The sequence below is a fragment of the Mus caroli genome, unplaced genomic scaffold (genome assembly GCF_978045245.1).
Source record: "Mus caroli unplaced genomic scaffold, Mus_caroli_1 scaffold_19, whole genome shotgun sequence".
Lineage (NCBI taxonomy): Eukaryota > Metazoa > Chordata > Mammalia > Rodentia > Muridae > Mus > Mus caroli.
The window spans coordinates 22,217,173-22,231,763 of record NW_028227274.1 but is presented as its reverse complement, the minus strand read 5'-3'; the positions used below and the strand labels follow the sequence as shown (position 1 = coordinate 22,231,763).

Sequence of the window (14,591 nt, the reverse complement as noted above, 5' to 3'; positions counted from 1 at the left end):
TGCTCTGTCAATATGATCTTGAATAGCCAGCAACTTCTAGAAAAACTTCAGGCGTTTAATGATAAATATGACTACTGGGGAGGCACACTCACTGGATTGGGCACTGTTAGAGTATTACCCAGTAGCCACTGTAAGCCTCCCTCCTCCCCACCCTTATTATGTTATAGCAGCTGTGTCCCTTAAAGAGGCAGTAAGACATTAGAGGCAGTAAGACATTGGCTGGACAGAAACTCTTTGGGCAATGTTGGGAATGTGGCTGGATACAAGTAAAGATAGGGAAGCCCCACCTCACCCCCAAACATAGTCTTGGCTGTAACTCTTTCCCCAGGGATACCAACCATCTCTCTAGTCCAGTTTGGCTTAACCAAACAAACCCAAACCCTATGGTATTTCTGAGCATACCCCTGTGTCTCAGCCCTTGGGTTCTGTAAGACAGGACGCCTACTCCTGAACCTTTGCTCCTGGCCTCACCATGTATAGAAACTCACCTGAATAGAAACGACATTTACTTAACCTGTCAACTTTCTGAATCCTTTAGAAAGATTCTGTACAAACATTTCTGATGACAAAGAGCAGTAGTTCCTCATCCTTGCAAATGGCACAAATGGACTCGATATGACTTGAGCACAGCTGGCTTTCCAGGGAGCTGAAGCAGGATAACAGCTGTTTGGAGACAGTCTGGGATCCTAGAGCAGTAGAGACATAGCGCAAAGAGGAGGATGCGAACAGCTCTGCCTTTCTCCTTTCAGCCTTTTATATTTTACTTAGAACCTTAGAGAGAGAAGGGATTTACAAAGGTCAACCAATAGCAGCTGACCCCTGCCACCTGGTCACAGCCAGCTTGTTTCTAAGGTGACAGAGTGAGTCCTATAACTAGGAGGTTTTAATTGCCACACACCTGTTTGAAATCAACTCTGCAGTCAAACTGCCTCCCAGCCCCTCATCTCCAAATATGCAGAGCTCCTGCACCCTCCCTGCTGAGAGCGGCTGACAGACATCACTAATCAGCTATGGCGCTCTTTCCTGCTGATGCTGGATGTGGCTTCAGAATCCTCAAAGACTGTTCCAGAATGGCACCACAGATCAGTTTGTGTTGGCAGGAGAAAGAAACTCATTTTCCAACTCTTGGAGCTTGTCTGCCGTCAAAAATCAACTTTCCTACAACTTCTACTTACTGCTTCTAATCCATCTTTAAAAGGAAAAAAAAAAAAAGGTCTCTTCTTCCAAAAACAACCAGTTACTTAGTTAACTACATCTAAACTCATCCACTGATTAAATCCTAGGAGGCTCGAGGCCAGGCCCATGGGTTACCTGGGAAGGAAAGGAGCAAATGGGTGCATCATTCCAGAAGACTCAGGGATCGTAGAAGTGACAGAAATGACTGTGCAGCTGAGAAGCAACAGAGCCCTATGCTCCCCATGTGAACTGTTCCCAGAAGAAAGTGAGTGCGACCCTTGACAGAGTCTCATTGTAAGAAGAGAAAGAAGAGGTAGAGAAGGAAAGCAAGAGATAAAGAAAGAATGCTGAAAACTAACTCAAATAAAACCCCTCCAAAACACATTGGCCCTTCAGCATGCATTCAATGCTCCAGCCTCACACCTTCTGGTTGTGTGCATGAAGTCCTTAGCATACGGCTAACACTTAGTCAAAGTCCCTCACTGTACAGTGGACAAAACAAGAGGGACAAGGCATGTGGCTCATTCATTCAATGTCTTTACCAACTACCGGTCAAACATCCGAGATACTTACAAAGATGCCAGTGCTGGAGCTACAAAGGCTGGTGTACATCATTCTGTCACCAAAGAACTTGTCCCCTGTTTCAGAAGCAGGAAAATAACTGTCTCTCATATAAAACAGGCTATATGCAGTACAGTCCACATCTGTGCATTCCATCTGGTAAAATCATGACACACAAAATCAAGATAGATACCATCATAAACAACTGACCCAGCAAACATCAGCAAGGGCTTTTAACCCTTTCGCACACTCTAGGGACTGTGGTTCACCACATGTTGTCAGTGATGTGTGAAGACCAGGTTAAATGCGAACACCAAAACACTAGGACCCAAGACAGTCCTCTTGGGATTATAATACCTGACTCCCACCTTGAAGGACAAGCAGAATGCAGATGTTAAAGTATGAGCCCACAGTGGGGATAAACAAGCAGCTCATAAGCTGAAGCAGAGAAGAGAATCCTCCTTGGGGCAGCAGATGTTCATTCATGATGGCCTAGACAGGTAATGAAGATACAGAGTATTGTTCTGGTGGGTTCTTCCCACATGGAAATCCCAGGACTTCATGGATGTCAAGGAAGAGGGGGACAACTGAAGACAGGAACTGAGAAGAAGCAGGTCAACAATGAAGGAAGATAAGCCTTGACACTGGGTAAAAAAGGGACCAAAGATGGATAGGACTGAAAAACACTGAGATCCACTAGGAAATGGGAGATGGTGGGAGAACAGGTTAGGAAAGAAAAAGTGTTGGTCTGAAGTCACAAGGTCAACCGTGAATGAAGATACAGAGCAATATGAAAGGACAGGAGAGGCAGACAAGTCTGGATTTGATGGCTCGCCGTTACAGGTGCCTGGGAAGTAGGTTTAGGAGACCCTTGGTCACCACTTTAAACATGATGAATGATGGTGCTCTTGGTGGGAATGGCATGCAGAGATGTTGGGGAGGCTCACTGAGTAAAATGAAGTTGGGACCACGTTTGGGATGTGGTGTTCTGGGACTAGAGAGACCCAGAACATGGATGGCTCACAGATCAGAGGTGTCAGAAAATATCCTGAAAATATCTATTACAGGCAAAGACTCAATGTCAAGAACACAGTGACACTGGGAAGTAGCCCTGTTCATTTAGTTCTGCAAACTCCAAGGTGAAGAAATCTATGAACATACCAATTGCCTGTCTAGCAAATCCCAGCCAAGAAAATAGATTAAAGTTTGCCTCAAACATGCTGTTTAACCATAATCCTGGATCTGTAATTCAAAACTGTGTAAAAAGAAAACCACATGCAAGGTCAAGTAATAAACAGCCAAGAGGGCAATCACTGTGCTCTGAGAGACACCTAGCCGATAGCTGCTGCAGAAAAGCCCTGACTGAGGAAAGGACATGGTGCCGAAACACAGCTGGGGTTTAAGTACGAAGGAATATTCCTGTGGGTGTATTGTGATGTGATTTGTCTGGGTATAATGCCACACTTTGTATAGGAGGAGCCAAACATCTATGTTTCTCTTCGTTCTGTTTTGAGGCAGATAAAAGGATGATCACAGAGCCCTTTACCAGCCTTCCTTCAAGTAAAATACTTACGGGCTTGATGACATAGGGTTATAAGAAGTTTCATTTCATTTTACGTATTTACTCTTGTCTGAAAGACAGCTTGAATTTCTGGAGAGATGACTCTACATAGAATGCATTGGGAATGCTATAAATAACCTACTTGGAAGGGTGAGGTGCAGCTCAATGGTGGAACAACTGGTCCAGTGTGTACCAAGCCTGGGTTTGATCCCCAGCACACACTCAACAGGCCATGTGATGAGCACAGAAAGGAGTCATCTGGACTTAACTAGGACTACATATTTTCATTACTTTTCTGTTGCTTTGATAAAACACCATACCTAAAAGCAGGTTTTAAAGAGCGATAGTTTATTTTGGCGTATGGTTCCAGAGAGATAAGTATTCTGGGCCAGAGGGATGGCAGAAGCCCAGAGATCATGAATCAGGTTGCACTAACTGGAAGGAAGGAAGGACAGGCTATTTAATCTCAAAGCCCATCCCCAGTGGCTTACTGCTTCCAGCAAGGCTGTACCACATAAAGTTCCCCAAACAGTACTGGGAGTCAGGTGTTCACATACTCAAGCCTGTGGAAGACATTCTCAATCAAGCCAACACACAGCAGCACTGAGTAATGCATATAGCTTTACCATTTCCACCGTTTAAAAAGAGTCCGATGTCAGCAAGTTCACACAACCCTGCCTAACGATGCTGCAAAGTTGGAGGTAATGTTTGCCAGGCACACCCAGCTCTGTATTTCTCTGTAGACTCTATCTGCTACCATTTATTAATGTTTGCTACTTCCAACAAAGGTATTTTGAACTTATAGATCTAAAATTTAGACTTAGGCATTCTGTAATTGTAGGATAAATAGGATAAAAAGACAGGAGGAGGGGAAAGCAAAACCACCCTTAAAGATGGCAACAACCTGGAGTCAGAAAGAGAGTGGCCATACCACACTCACTCATGCATATGAGGGGCTAATGAGCTGGGGCTGCCCTCCCTACAAACTATTCAAGCATGCTCTCTGACCTCAGAGCAGAAAAAGCAGAAAAGTCATTTTGTTGTATTGAAGACATGGCTCTGTCTCTGCCCTCTCTTGCCCCCTCTGGTGGGAGATGGTTAGTGCACAGGCCACAAGCTATACTGAGTCCAATAACTCAGAACTTCCAAAATAAATAAAATCAATCAAACAAAAACCCAAGAGCCTCCAAACCACCTCCTCTACGTTCCCTCAGACGTTCCCTGACAAGGGCCAGTGGGAAGGGTGCAGAAGCCAAGCACCTGAAATATGACAGCTACCTCCACTCCAGCAGGCCCACCCAGACACACCAGGGACTGCAGCTGGCTCTGGACGACACTGGGCAGCAGGTGGCTTCCTGTTCTGGAAACAGAATCCTGCAGATATTGAAGCAGCAGAGTCGGATGAGGGTACACTGTGCTTCAGTCTGGAGAAACCAGGACAGAGATGGAGCCATTCTAACTTGAATCCATATTTTGCCCCTGTTCTTGAAAAGATTGAAAGAAGAAAGACACAGGAGGGGCTGGCCAGTCTCTGAGGCAGTTTTCTAAGGAGGTGCAGGGAGAGGGGAGGGGCCACAGACCAAACACTGAAGACTGTCAGGAAGCATTTCTATCACCATGGATACTCAGCAACCACCAGAGGGACTTCACATCTCTCTGTCCCCAGAAAGAGCAAACTGTGGCTCTCCTGACAAAACCAAACCTCTTAGCAGGTAGCTGATTATGCCTGCAGGTCACATCCCCAACAGGTGCTAAGCTGAGGCTGGGGAGAAAAGAACATCACAGCTACCATGCTAAGTTTTCACTGGGAGATAAAACATTTGCTGGCCTCAAGACAGCACCAACCACAGAGCAAATTTAAGTGTAGCTTGGTGAACTATTAAGGTATCAGTTTCCTTGCAGAGCTAAGTAAAAGGTTTCTTATAAGAGCATGGCTGACCCCAAAGCAGCCACATCATCAAAAGTCCCCCAAACCAGAATGGTGGACTTCCCTATGGCTGCCATCTTAGTTTGCTTTCTATTGCTGTGATAAAACACAAACCAGTCCACCTAGTACCATGTAGCAGCACCCAGGAGGTAGGAAACACCCCTACTGAGCTGGGCCCTTCCACACCAATCATTAATCAAGAAATTGCCCTAAATTCTTGAAATCTAATAGAGGCATTTTTTTCAATTGAGGTTTCTCTTCCCAAATAACTCTATCTTGCATCAGCTTGATTAAAACACAACAGCAACAACAATATCAGCAACACTATCCAGGATAGCTGCTTAGATGGAATTCCTCCTCACTTACCTTACACACTCTACATATTGTATCACCTCCAGAGTCCCTGGAACCATGCACAGCTGGAACAGAATTATTCATAGCAAGGAGAAAGATAGAAGGAGTGGCTGGAATCTCCCCTCCCTCGCCTTCTATAAAGGAGCAGAAGCAGACCCCATCTTAAGGGTCACTTGCCTTGGCCACTCAAACTAAGATGATAATGGCCACTATGCTTACAACATAGTGTCCCACAACAGCACACAAAAGTTACATGGTCAACATGTAATTGAAAATCCCAAGAGATAGAAGTCCATGGAGACAAGACTTAAAAACCTTCAGGAAATAATGTAATAGCCTTACAAATCAAGTTGACATATTCAATGCAAGACAACCAAAATTTCAAAATCATTGTTAATGACTGTAAAAATACATTGGTAAGAAAAATTATACCCAAATTACCAGGACTGGTCGAGACTGATGAAGCCATTAGGCCTCTAATAATTTGTTCAGTCTAAAACAATATGGAAATGCACATGCCTTCTGGTGTGACAACTCCATCCCTAGAACTTCTGCATTGGAAAATACCTAAATGGCTTCCTGAGGTTTCTGTATAAGATTAGCACATTAGCACAGGCTTCCATATTAATATCACAGACTGGGAAGTTGAAGCAAAACAGCTACCTCATCTCCAAGGAGACTTGTACACAGGAAGTTCAAGATGGAGACATCCAGGTTTAGCTGAGCTGGAGTCTTCTCAGATCTCTCCTCCTTGGCTTGTAGAAGGTGGTCTTCCTTTGATATGGGTCTGTGGCTTTAGTTCCAATCAGTATAAGAATCATAGCCACAATGGGTCGGTGGGTCGGTGTCCACTCCAGCTAACTCTTTAAAGTCCCAGTTTCTAAGTGGAGACCCACCCTGAGGTGTGGCAGGTTATAATCTCAGCATATGAACCTGGATGGACGCATTCAGCCCAGATCACATGGTCAGTATGATGACATCACTGACTGCCTCTGACAATAAACGGTAGAGCTGCCAATGAGTCCTTCACATAAGTTTTTTACCTACCCATCAGTTGCCATAACACACTGAGTACAATCCTATTCATATAAGGAAGCTAAGGTTTAAAGAAACAGCTGTGCAAAGATCTAAGAGATGTCACACCACGACAACTGGTATCCCAGGGCCACATTTTTCAGCCACATCCTTCAGGGACATGGCTGGCTGACAACATAAAGACACATCAATTTTTATCAAAGTCACAGATGAAGCAAGCACAGGGTGTGGAGACAGCCCCTGTTTGGCCTTTATGTGATAGTTGTAGTTCCAAATATTTAATTTCACAGTTTATTCAGTAAAGCAAAAAAGCCTTAAAAGCTACTTGCATTTTTTTTAAGAAAAACATCTGTGTGATTCCATATTTATGTGGCTGTCTTTTATTATTTTTTATAGACAGCTTTTTAAAGTTTTAATTTATTATTATTGTATGGTATGGATGTTTTGTCTGCAATGTGTGTCTGTGCATCATATGTGTGCAGTGCCTACAGGGGCCAGAAGAGGGTGTTGTATCCCCTGGAGCTGGAGTTAGAGGCAGATGTGAGCCATATGGGTGCTGGGAACCAAACCCCTGTCCTCTGGGAAAGCAGCCAATGCTCTTCTGCCTGAGCTATCTCTCCAGCCCTGTAGCTAGCTGTTGAGATGTGCCTGTCTTGAGACAGTTTTATACCACAGGCCTCTCTATGGACATCTTATTTTAGATAGGACTTGGTCAACAAGACAGATGTGTATGTGAGGTACAAGGCTTAGAACTGAGATGAAAGCCTGTTATTCAACTCGGGTTCAGCTAATGTAGCAAGTTTCCAACCAGGACCTTCCATCCTCACATCCTAGTCCCTCCTTCCTCCCTACCCATTTCCCAAGCTGCACTATCCTGACTGTAAGTTACTGTGGGTTTTGAGTGACACCTTTTTGCCCTTACAAATTCATGACATGTATTGATGGGGAAGAGGCATACTAGAGTGCTGAGCTTTGAACAATTTTTAAAATTGCTAAAGAAAAAATTTAGCAAATAAAGTTGTGGCTTGTACTTGAGAACCCAGTGCAAGAAGTAACAATGACATCATAACTTCTGGAATGGAGCTGGGTTCTTCTGCTGTAGATGGTGGTAATTCTCGCTTCACAGACTATGATGTCATTAGTCAGAGGTCTCAAGTGTAAGTGCATAGGGAGCAAAGAGGCAGCAGAATGAACTGGAAAAGGTCCAGGGCAATGCATCAGGAGTGGCAAATCATAAAGCAGCCAGAGCCGCCTGCCTGGGCTACTGGGAGCAGCTGCTTCCTTCTCTAACTGCAGCCATGCAGCACTGAGGACCCAGTGCTGGGCTTGAACTCAGTGGCTCATAGCAAATCAAATTTATCAATACTCACAATTAATTTTTTTTAAGTTTAAACATACTAAGTAAAGGAGAATGAACTACAGGCCCTACTTTCCTCCCTAGGCTGTCAATTTGGGCCAGTAGGCATGACTCCCTACCAAGGAAGGGTCCCCCACTGCCAGACCCACTCAACAAGAAGAGTGACATCAAGCAAAAAGGAACCTCATCCCAGACACTGGCCTCGCTTCATACTACAGGACACAGTGTGCAGTGATGTCATCTATATCTGGTCAAGTCTGCAGCCACCGTGATGTTTCTGAAATCTAGATCAGGCACAGGAAGCCTACTCAGCAGGAAGAGTGCATAGTGCCCAGCCCAGCAGAGGGATCAGGATGAGGGTGAGGAAGAGGAGGGGCCCACTAGTCAACAGGAAGCCCAGAAACTGGGGCCTCACCTTGGCTCAGAAGCAAGCAGCCATGCCCCTCTGCTTCCATCTCTTCTCCTAACCATCACTTTGGGGCCCCCTCTACCCACCTCTGTGCCTTTGGAACCCCACTTCTCATTTGGCTCCTCTGCTCTGAAACACTAAACTGCAAACCTGCATATTTTTCTGGACTAGAGAATGCTCATGCAGATACTAGTGTGGCTGTCACTTCTGTCATCTATGTTCAGGTTTTCTGCCTCTGCCACTGTAGATGCTGACAAACGCCACTTGGCCACGCCCTGACTCCAAAAGAATCCCCTCATGGCCAAGAGACTTCGGATTTTCTTTTTCCTATAGTGAAATCTAGTGAAGGCTAGCTCCTGTGTATATGTATGTATGTGTGCATATGTATGTATATGTATGTATGTATGTGTATGTATGTATTTATGTATGTGTATGTATGTGTATGTATGTATGTGTATGTGTGTATGGGTATGTATGTATGTGTATGTATGTATATGTATGTATGTATATGTACATATGTGTATATGTATATATATGTGTGTGTGTATGTCTGTGTGTATATATATATGTATGTATATATATATATGTGTGTGTATATATATATATATATATATATATATATATATATGTATATATCAAGCATGAACTCTGGTTTCCTTTCTTCCTTTAAATTAAATTTCTCAATGCAGAACAATGGGTTTCATCATGACATTTTTGTGGGTTATCGCGATACTTTCCACCCCCTACTGCCTTCCCCAACTCTTCCCCTTCCTGGAACTACTCCTCCCATCCCCCACCCATTACCCCATTCTCCCCACCAGACTCCTCCCTCAAGCCAGAGTGTCCTCATTATGTTTTCACACACAGTTACATCTAGATTCTGCGATATATTGTCTTTCACTATTTCTTTCTCTGACCTCCTCTTAGAACTTCCTCCCCCGTCTCCCTTCCGATCCATGTTACAGACATGAATCCATGTGTACACATGTACACACACACACAATCTAGATGGTATATTGTGGAAAAGCACATGACACCTGTCTATCTGTGTCTGCCTTATTTGCATCTAACAGAATGGGATCTTCAGTTCCATCAGCTCCACTACACATGACACCATTTTGTTTTCCTTTATGGCTGAATCAAACTCCATCATGTAAATAGGCTACACTTCTAAACTTCAGTCATCGAATTCTGGACTTTTAAATATCAAATCTGCATTTTGAAATGCTGACAGTATTTACAACATCTCTTTTAAAGTACAATAGAGGTAAAAAAAAAAACTATTTTTCTTGTACAATAAAAGGTCTGAGCTACATGGGTTTTATATCATAGCTCTGATAATAACCACAGTGTTCACGACTAAGCTTTGCTCTCAGCAAAATGATCAAATCAAATTTCTTTGCATGAGCCAGGTATGAAATTGCATTCTTTGATCCCAGCACTCATGAAGCAAAGCCCGGGGAAACTCTGTGCCTGTGAGGTCGGCCTGATGCGCACAGTGCATTCCAGGCCAGCCAGAGCCACATAGCAAGCAAGGCTGTGCCTTGAAAAACTTTTTTTCTTTGCATGAAACCTGCCAATCAAAGGAGGCTTCTCTTGGTGTTCTGCCAACATATACAGCTGGCTTTTGGGGTTTTCTACATCATTCTCTTTCTTTCCAGAGCCTGGTACATATGTGCAACTGGAATACGGTATCTAAAGCGTGCTGGGCATCTGCTTCAGAGCGGGGTTCAATGCTGCTCTCATCATCTCAGCCTCAGGGCCCTATGTGGCACATGGCCCACAGCAAAGGCTCAGTAATGTTTGTGGAAAGTTTAAGTTCCCAGGAATATACCACTCTAGGTCCTCCTTCCATAAGCATAATTGTGAGGTATAAAATTCCACGGTACATTTATATTAAATGCTGGCTATCCTGAAACACTGTAGATCATAAGCTATAGCCATCCAAGAATAACAACTCAGATAAATATTATTTCTCCGTGTTGTGCAGCTAGGACCTCTTCCCAGCAGTTTGCTCACACTTGTGGAGAGTGCTTGGCTGCCGTGGAACTCAAACCTGCCTTTACCTCGGCCAATAGACACTGAATGGAACGTAACCAAGGCCTGAACCTCTATATTAAAAAAAGAAGAAAAAAAACCTCAGACATTGGGGCTAGAGAGATGGCTTGGTGGTTGGTTAAGAGCTATGGCTGTTCTTCCAGAGGACCCAGAATCGATTCCCAGCAATGACATGGTGGCTCCTGATCATCTATAACTCCAGTCTCAGGAGATCCAACACCCTCTTCTGGCCTTTGAGGGCATCGGGTTCACATGTGGTTTGCAGATACACATATAGACAAAAAAATAAAAGCTTCACACACACACCACCACCACCACCACCACCATCACCACCACCAGCAGCAGCAGCTAACAGGACTAAATAGAAAATAATCACATCAAATTTCTTCACAGATAATTAGAGTCTTCTAAATGCAGATACAGACTTTTCTGTATGCTGCTCCTCAGGCATGAGGGGCCACAGGTGTCACATCAAGCTGAGCTTTTAAGTGATCCCACGGGTAATTTCACAGAGCATAGGCCAGAGCCAGCTTATCATCTGCAGTGCTGTTCCCTAAATGCTGCTAGGCCCAGTTTTGAAGCCAGTCAATTCCCCTTCCTAAGTAACCCATCACCTCCAAACACTTCTGTATTAGTGTTCCACACCCGAAGTCACCACACACAAGATCTGACCACTCCAGGACACCAGTGGGCCTTAGAGCCTGTTAAAATAACTGTAAACAGCCAGCCCTGTCATGCTCCAGTGTTCTCATTGCTGTGGTGAAACCCATCTTAGGGAAGAAAGGGCTTATCGTGGCTCGCTTCAAGAGCACAGTCCTTTGTAGCAGGCACAGTGTGATGGGAAGTGGATCTCTAGGTATTGCAGCAGCAATGTGAGGCTCCCGGACACCCTGCACCAGTCAAGAAGCAGAAAGAAATGCTGGCAGTCAACCTGCTTCCTTCTTTTTATTTCATCTAGGACCCTGGCCCACAGGGCAATGCCACCCACATTCAGAGAAGGTTTTCTCCCCTTGGGAAAACCTTTAGAATCAAGTCTCCTATGTGGCCCTAAACCCGTTCATGGTCACGGTGAAGATTAACCATTACGCCTACAACCCTGCTTATTTTCTCCAGCTAGTCTTTCCCTCAGAAACTATGATGAAAGTGTTTGACCACAGTCCCCATTTCTGCTGCTGCTGGACAGGCCCCTGGTGTGCTCTGCCTGGCCCTGCGTGTCTTGCTGTGCTCTCTCCCCAAATCAATAACATGACTAGAAGACATTTGAAGACCTTGTCCCCCTGATCTCCACCTGCCCCTCCACTATTTCCACTCCAACGTAATATGGTCAAAACATGGCCGGGCAAATAGAAGCAAGTGGAAGGTTATTCTTGACTGTGAATGTCTGGTGACTGCTGGCAACGGCAACAGCGCTCACAAGAACTCTGTTGAAGACACAGAGGAGCGACTCAACACATGGGTTAGGAAAAATGAGTTTCCTTGTATAAGAACAAAAAAAGTCACACCCCAAGAAATACATCATGCATATGCTCCCAGAAGATACATTTCTTGGCACAAGTTTCAGCAGGCTACATCACAGTGTGCTGCTGAGTGAGTACGGTGCCCTGGTTGAGGTGATTCTCTTGGGACTCAGTAGATTCAGGGCAGACAAAAGATGCACCTTCCCATGGAAAACGGCATGCTGGGAAGTGGCTTGAGTGGTGTGAGCAACTCCTCACTTTCCAGGGACTGACTGCACAGCAAGCCTTATAGTCTCTAATACGTGGGCGCTATCAAAAAGAAAAAGTGGGAAGACCAGGCCCTGGTGGTAGAATGAGAATGAAGCATTACACCTCACATCTTTTTTTTTTTTTTCCCGAGACAGGGTTTCTTTGTAGATCAGGCTGGTCTCGAACTCAGAAATCCGCCTGCCTCTGCCTCCCGAGTACTGGGATTAAAGGCGTGCGCCACCACACCCGGCTTTACACCTCACATCTTACAAGTGCTGCCTATGAGGGTCTTAACTGCAGACATTTTCTATGGGGGTGGCCTGGGGGTGGGGGGCAGCAGGTGCTTTCCAGGATCTCTCTGGTCATGAGTGGGCATTCTTGCTTGTTAACATTCGGCAAAGTACTATTAGCATCTTTTTGGTCCAGATCAGAACATTATAAATTAACTCACGACTGCAAGCTTCAGGATAAACACTCAGATGGCAGAGAGCCTAAACGGGGCTCATGATGTCAACCCCATGTACAGTTGCTGGAGAGCAGAATTCACAATACTCTACACCAGGGCCTTGTGCAAGGACTAATATCCACTTGTACTCTGTACAAAGATTCTCTGGGCAACACCAAGGCTAGCTATGGGGTGGCACTCACTGCTGCTTCCCAAGGGAGCATATTCCCAGCCATATTAAGTTTTTTTTTTTTTCTTCTATGTGAACTTGTTCCTTCTAACACAGAGACAGCTGCCACCTTTGGATACAATAGAGCATGCAGCTTGAGGTCTGTGTGTCTTTACACACCATCACAATTTCCAAGTTAATGACTAAATGATATGGAAGGGCAGAAACCATGCCTCTCAACAGCCAGGCATCCTTCCTGAAAACCGATTCAAATCTGTAACAAGCCCAAGGAAAGATGGAAGGTAACAGAAGGAGCCAGCCTGCTATCTCACAGACATAGATACACCACAGAGCAAAGGAAGAGGGTAAAGAAGATGCCCTCTGCTACATGGCATTTAAGAAGGCAAACCCAAGGAGCGAGCACTGACTGGAGGATGTGTTCCGTGACCCCAGGGAGTTTCCCGTTGTGCCTTCTGCTCTGTGGGTTTTCATTAGCACCAGAGAAGAAGGAAAGCTTGACTAACATGAGTCACATAACAACATGGGACTTAAAGAAGCATCCTCAGGGCCAGTGCCCAGCTGCCACCTCAGTCAAAACTCTAACCATGGGCGGCCGATATTCAATCACACAGCTTGTATACTTTCCCTTCACCCAAAGAGAAAAGGAAAAGATATCTGTGGGTTTTTTTTCATTTTTATGAAAATCAGCTTGCAGTTTATAGAGTCAGTTATTCACACTGAAGGGACAGGAACACACAGGCCAGGCCCAGGGAACGTGGCATCCTTAGGCACAAGGACTGACTTCTTTGAGTCTCAGTTAGTTTCAACTATAAAATGGGGATAATATTGACTTATATGAAATGTCTCCTTTTGTAGTTCAAAACTATTGTTTCTGCCCACCTGGACATAGGTTTGGGGCTATTATTTACAGGAGAAAGCAAGATTACTTAACAGACAACCTGAATTGTCACCATCATAAGAGACCATTAGCTCTGAATGGAAGCAGGAATTGGCTTCAAAGCCGCCCTTACACTAATTTGCACATTAAATTATAAGGCAGCAGTTGTAATTGCATCTTAGAGTGCAAGTTCCCAGGTCCACCTGAGATGCATGAATCAGAAGCAGTAAGGCTGGTGAGGACTGTACGGTTTGATGACAGCCCCCCTGCGGAACAACTCAAGTCTAGAAACTATTTTTTTTTCCAACCTAGAAATAAATCAGGGTTTTAGTTTTGGGTAGCTTTGAGCTAAAATGAAGAGTCTACCTGAGCCCAATTAGTGTGTGCCCCTCCTTATTAAAGGGGTTTATTTAAAAAGTGAGTCACCATTCTTTGTTCTTAGCGACCTACATGAAACTAAGTCAGCCCTGACACCAGCTACCTGCTAAGAGCTGAGGAACTGATAAAAAATGCTATGAGTTGCCACCGGGACTCTTTCTTCCATTATCCCGGATTTCTTACAAAGCTCCCAGCACGTGAGCTCCCGAGGGAGACCTTGGCCTCTGCACAGAGGGGCCGCCATGACTCACCCCTCAGGATGTAGTTCTGGTAGTTCTGATCCGCCTCGGCTCCCACTTTGATCAAACAGGTCAGACCTTCAGCTATGACAAATTCATGCACCAAATCCTTGTCATCCTGGGTAGGAAGGAAAGAAACAAAATAAAATTAAATTTAAAAAAAAATGTTTTTAAGTGTTCAAATAGGTCTCTGTCTACCTTATATGCAAGCTCCATTGTTCAAACTATGCAGGGATCTTTGCAGTAAAATGACCCCATAGGAGAGTCTGCTCTGTTCAGATGAATTATCTAACTCTTTTTAAATATTTTAATTTAAGT

At 44.5% G+C, this 14,591-nt stretch overlaps 1 protein-coding gene across 4 annotated transcripts in view; it reads right to left on the bottom strand.

Annotated features, from left to right (window-relative positions):
- The window catches only part of Fhod3 (formin homology 2 domain containing 3), a 423,897-nt gene that overhangs the window by 216,340 nt on the left and 192,966 nt on the right, over positions 1-14,591 (bottom strand). For all 4 annotated transcript variants that reach the window (XM_021150413.2, XM_029472088.2, XM_021150415.2 and 1 more), the window contains exon 5: positions 14,286-14,391. In XM_021150413.2, coding sequence (XP_021006072.1) covers positions 14,286-14,391 — 106 coding nt within the window. The remainder of the gene's footprint in view (positions 1-14,285; positions 14,392-14,591) is intronic.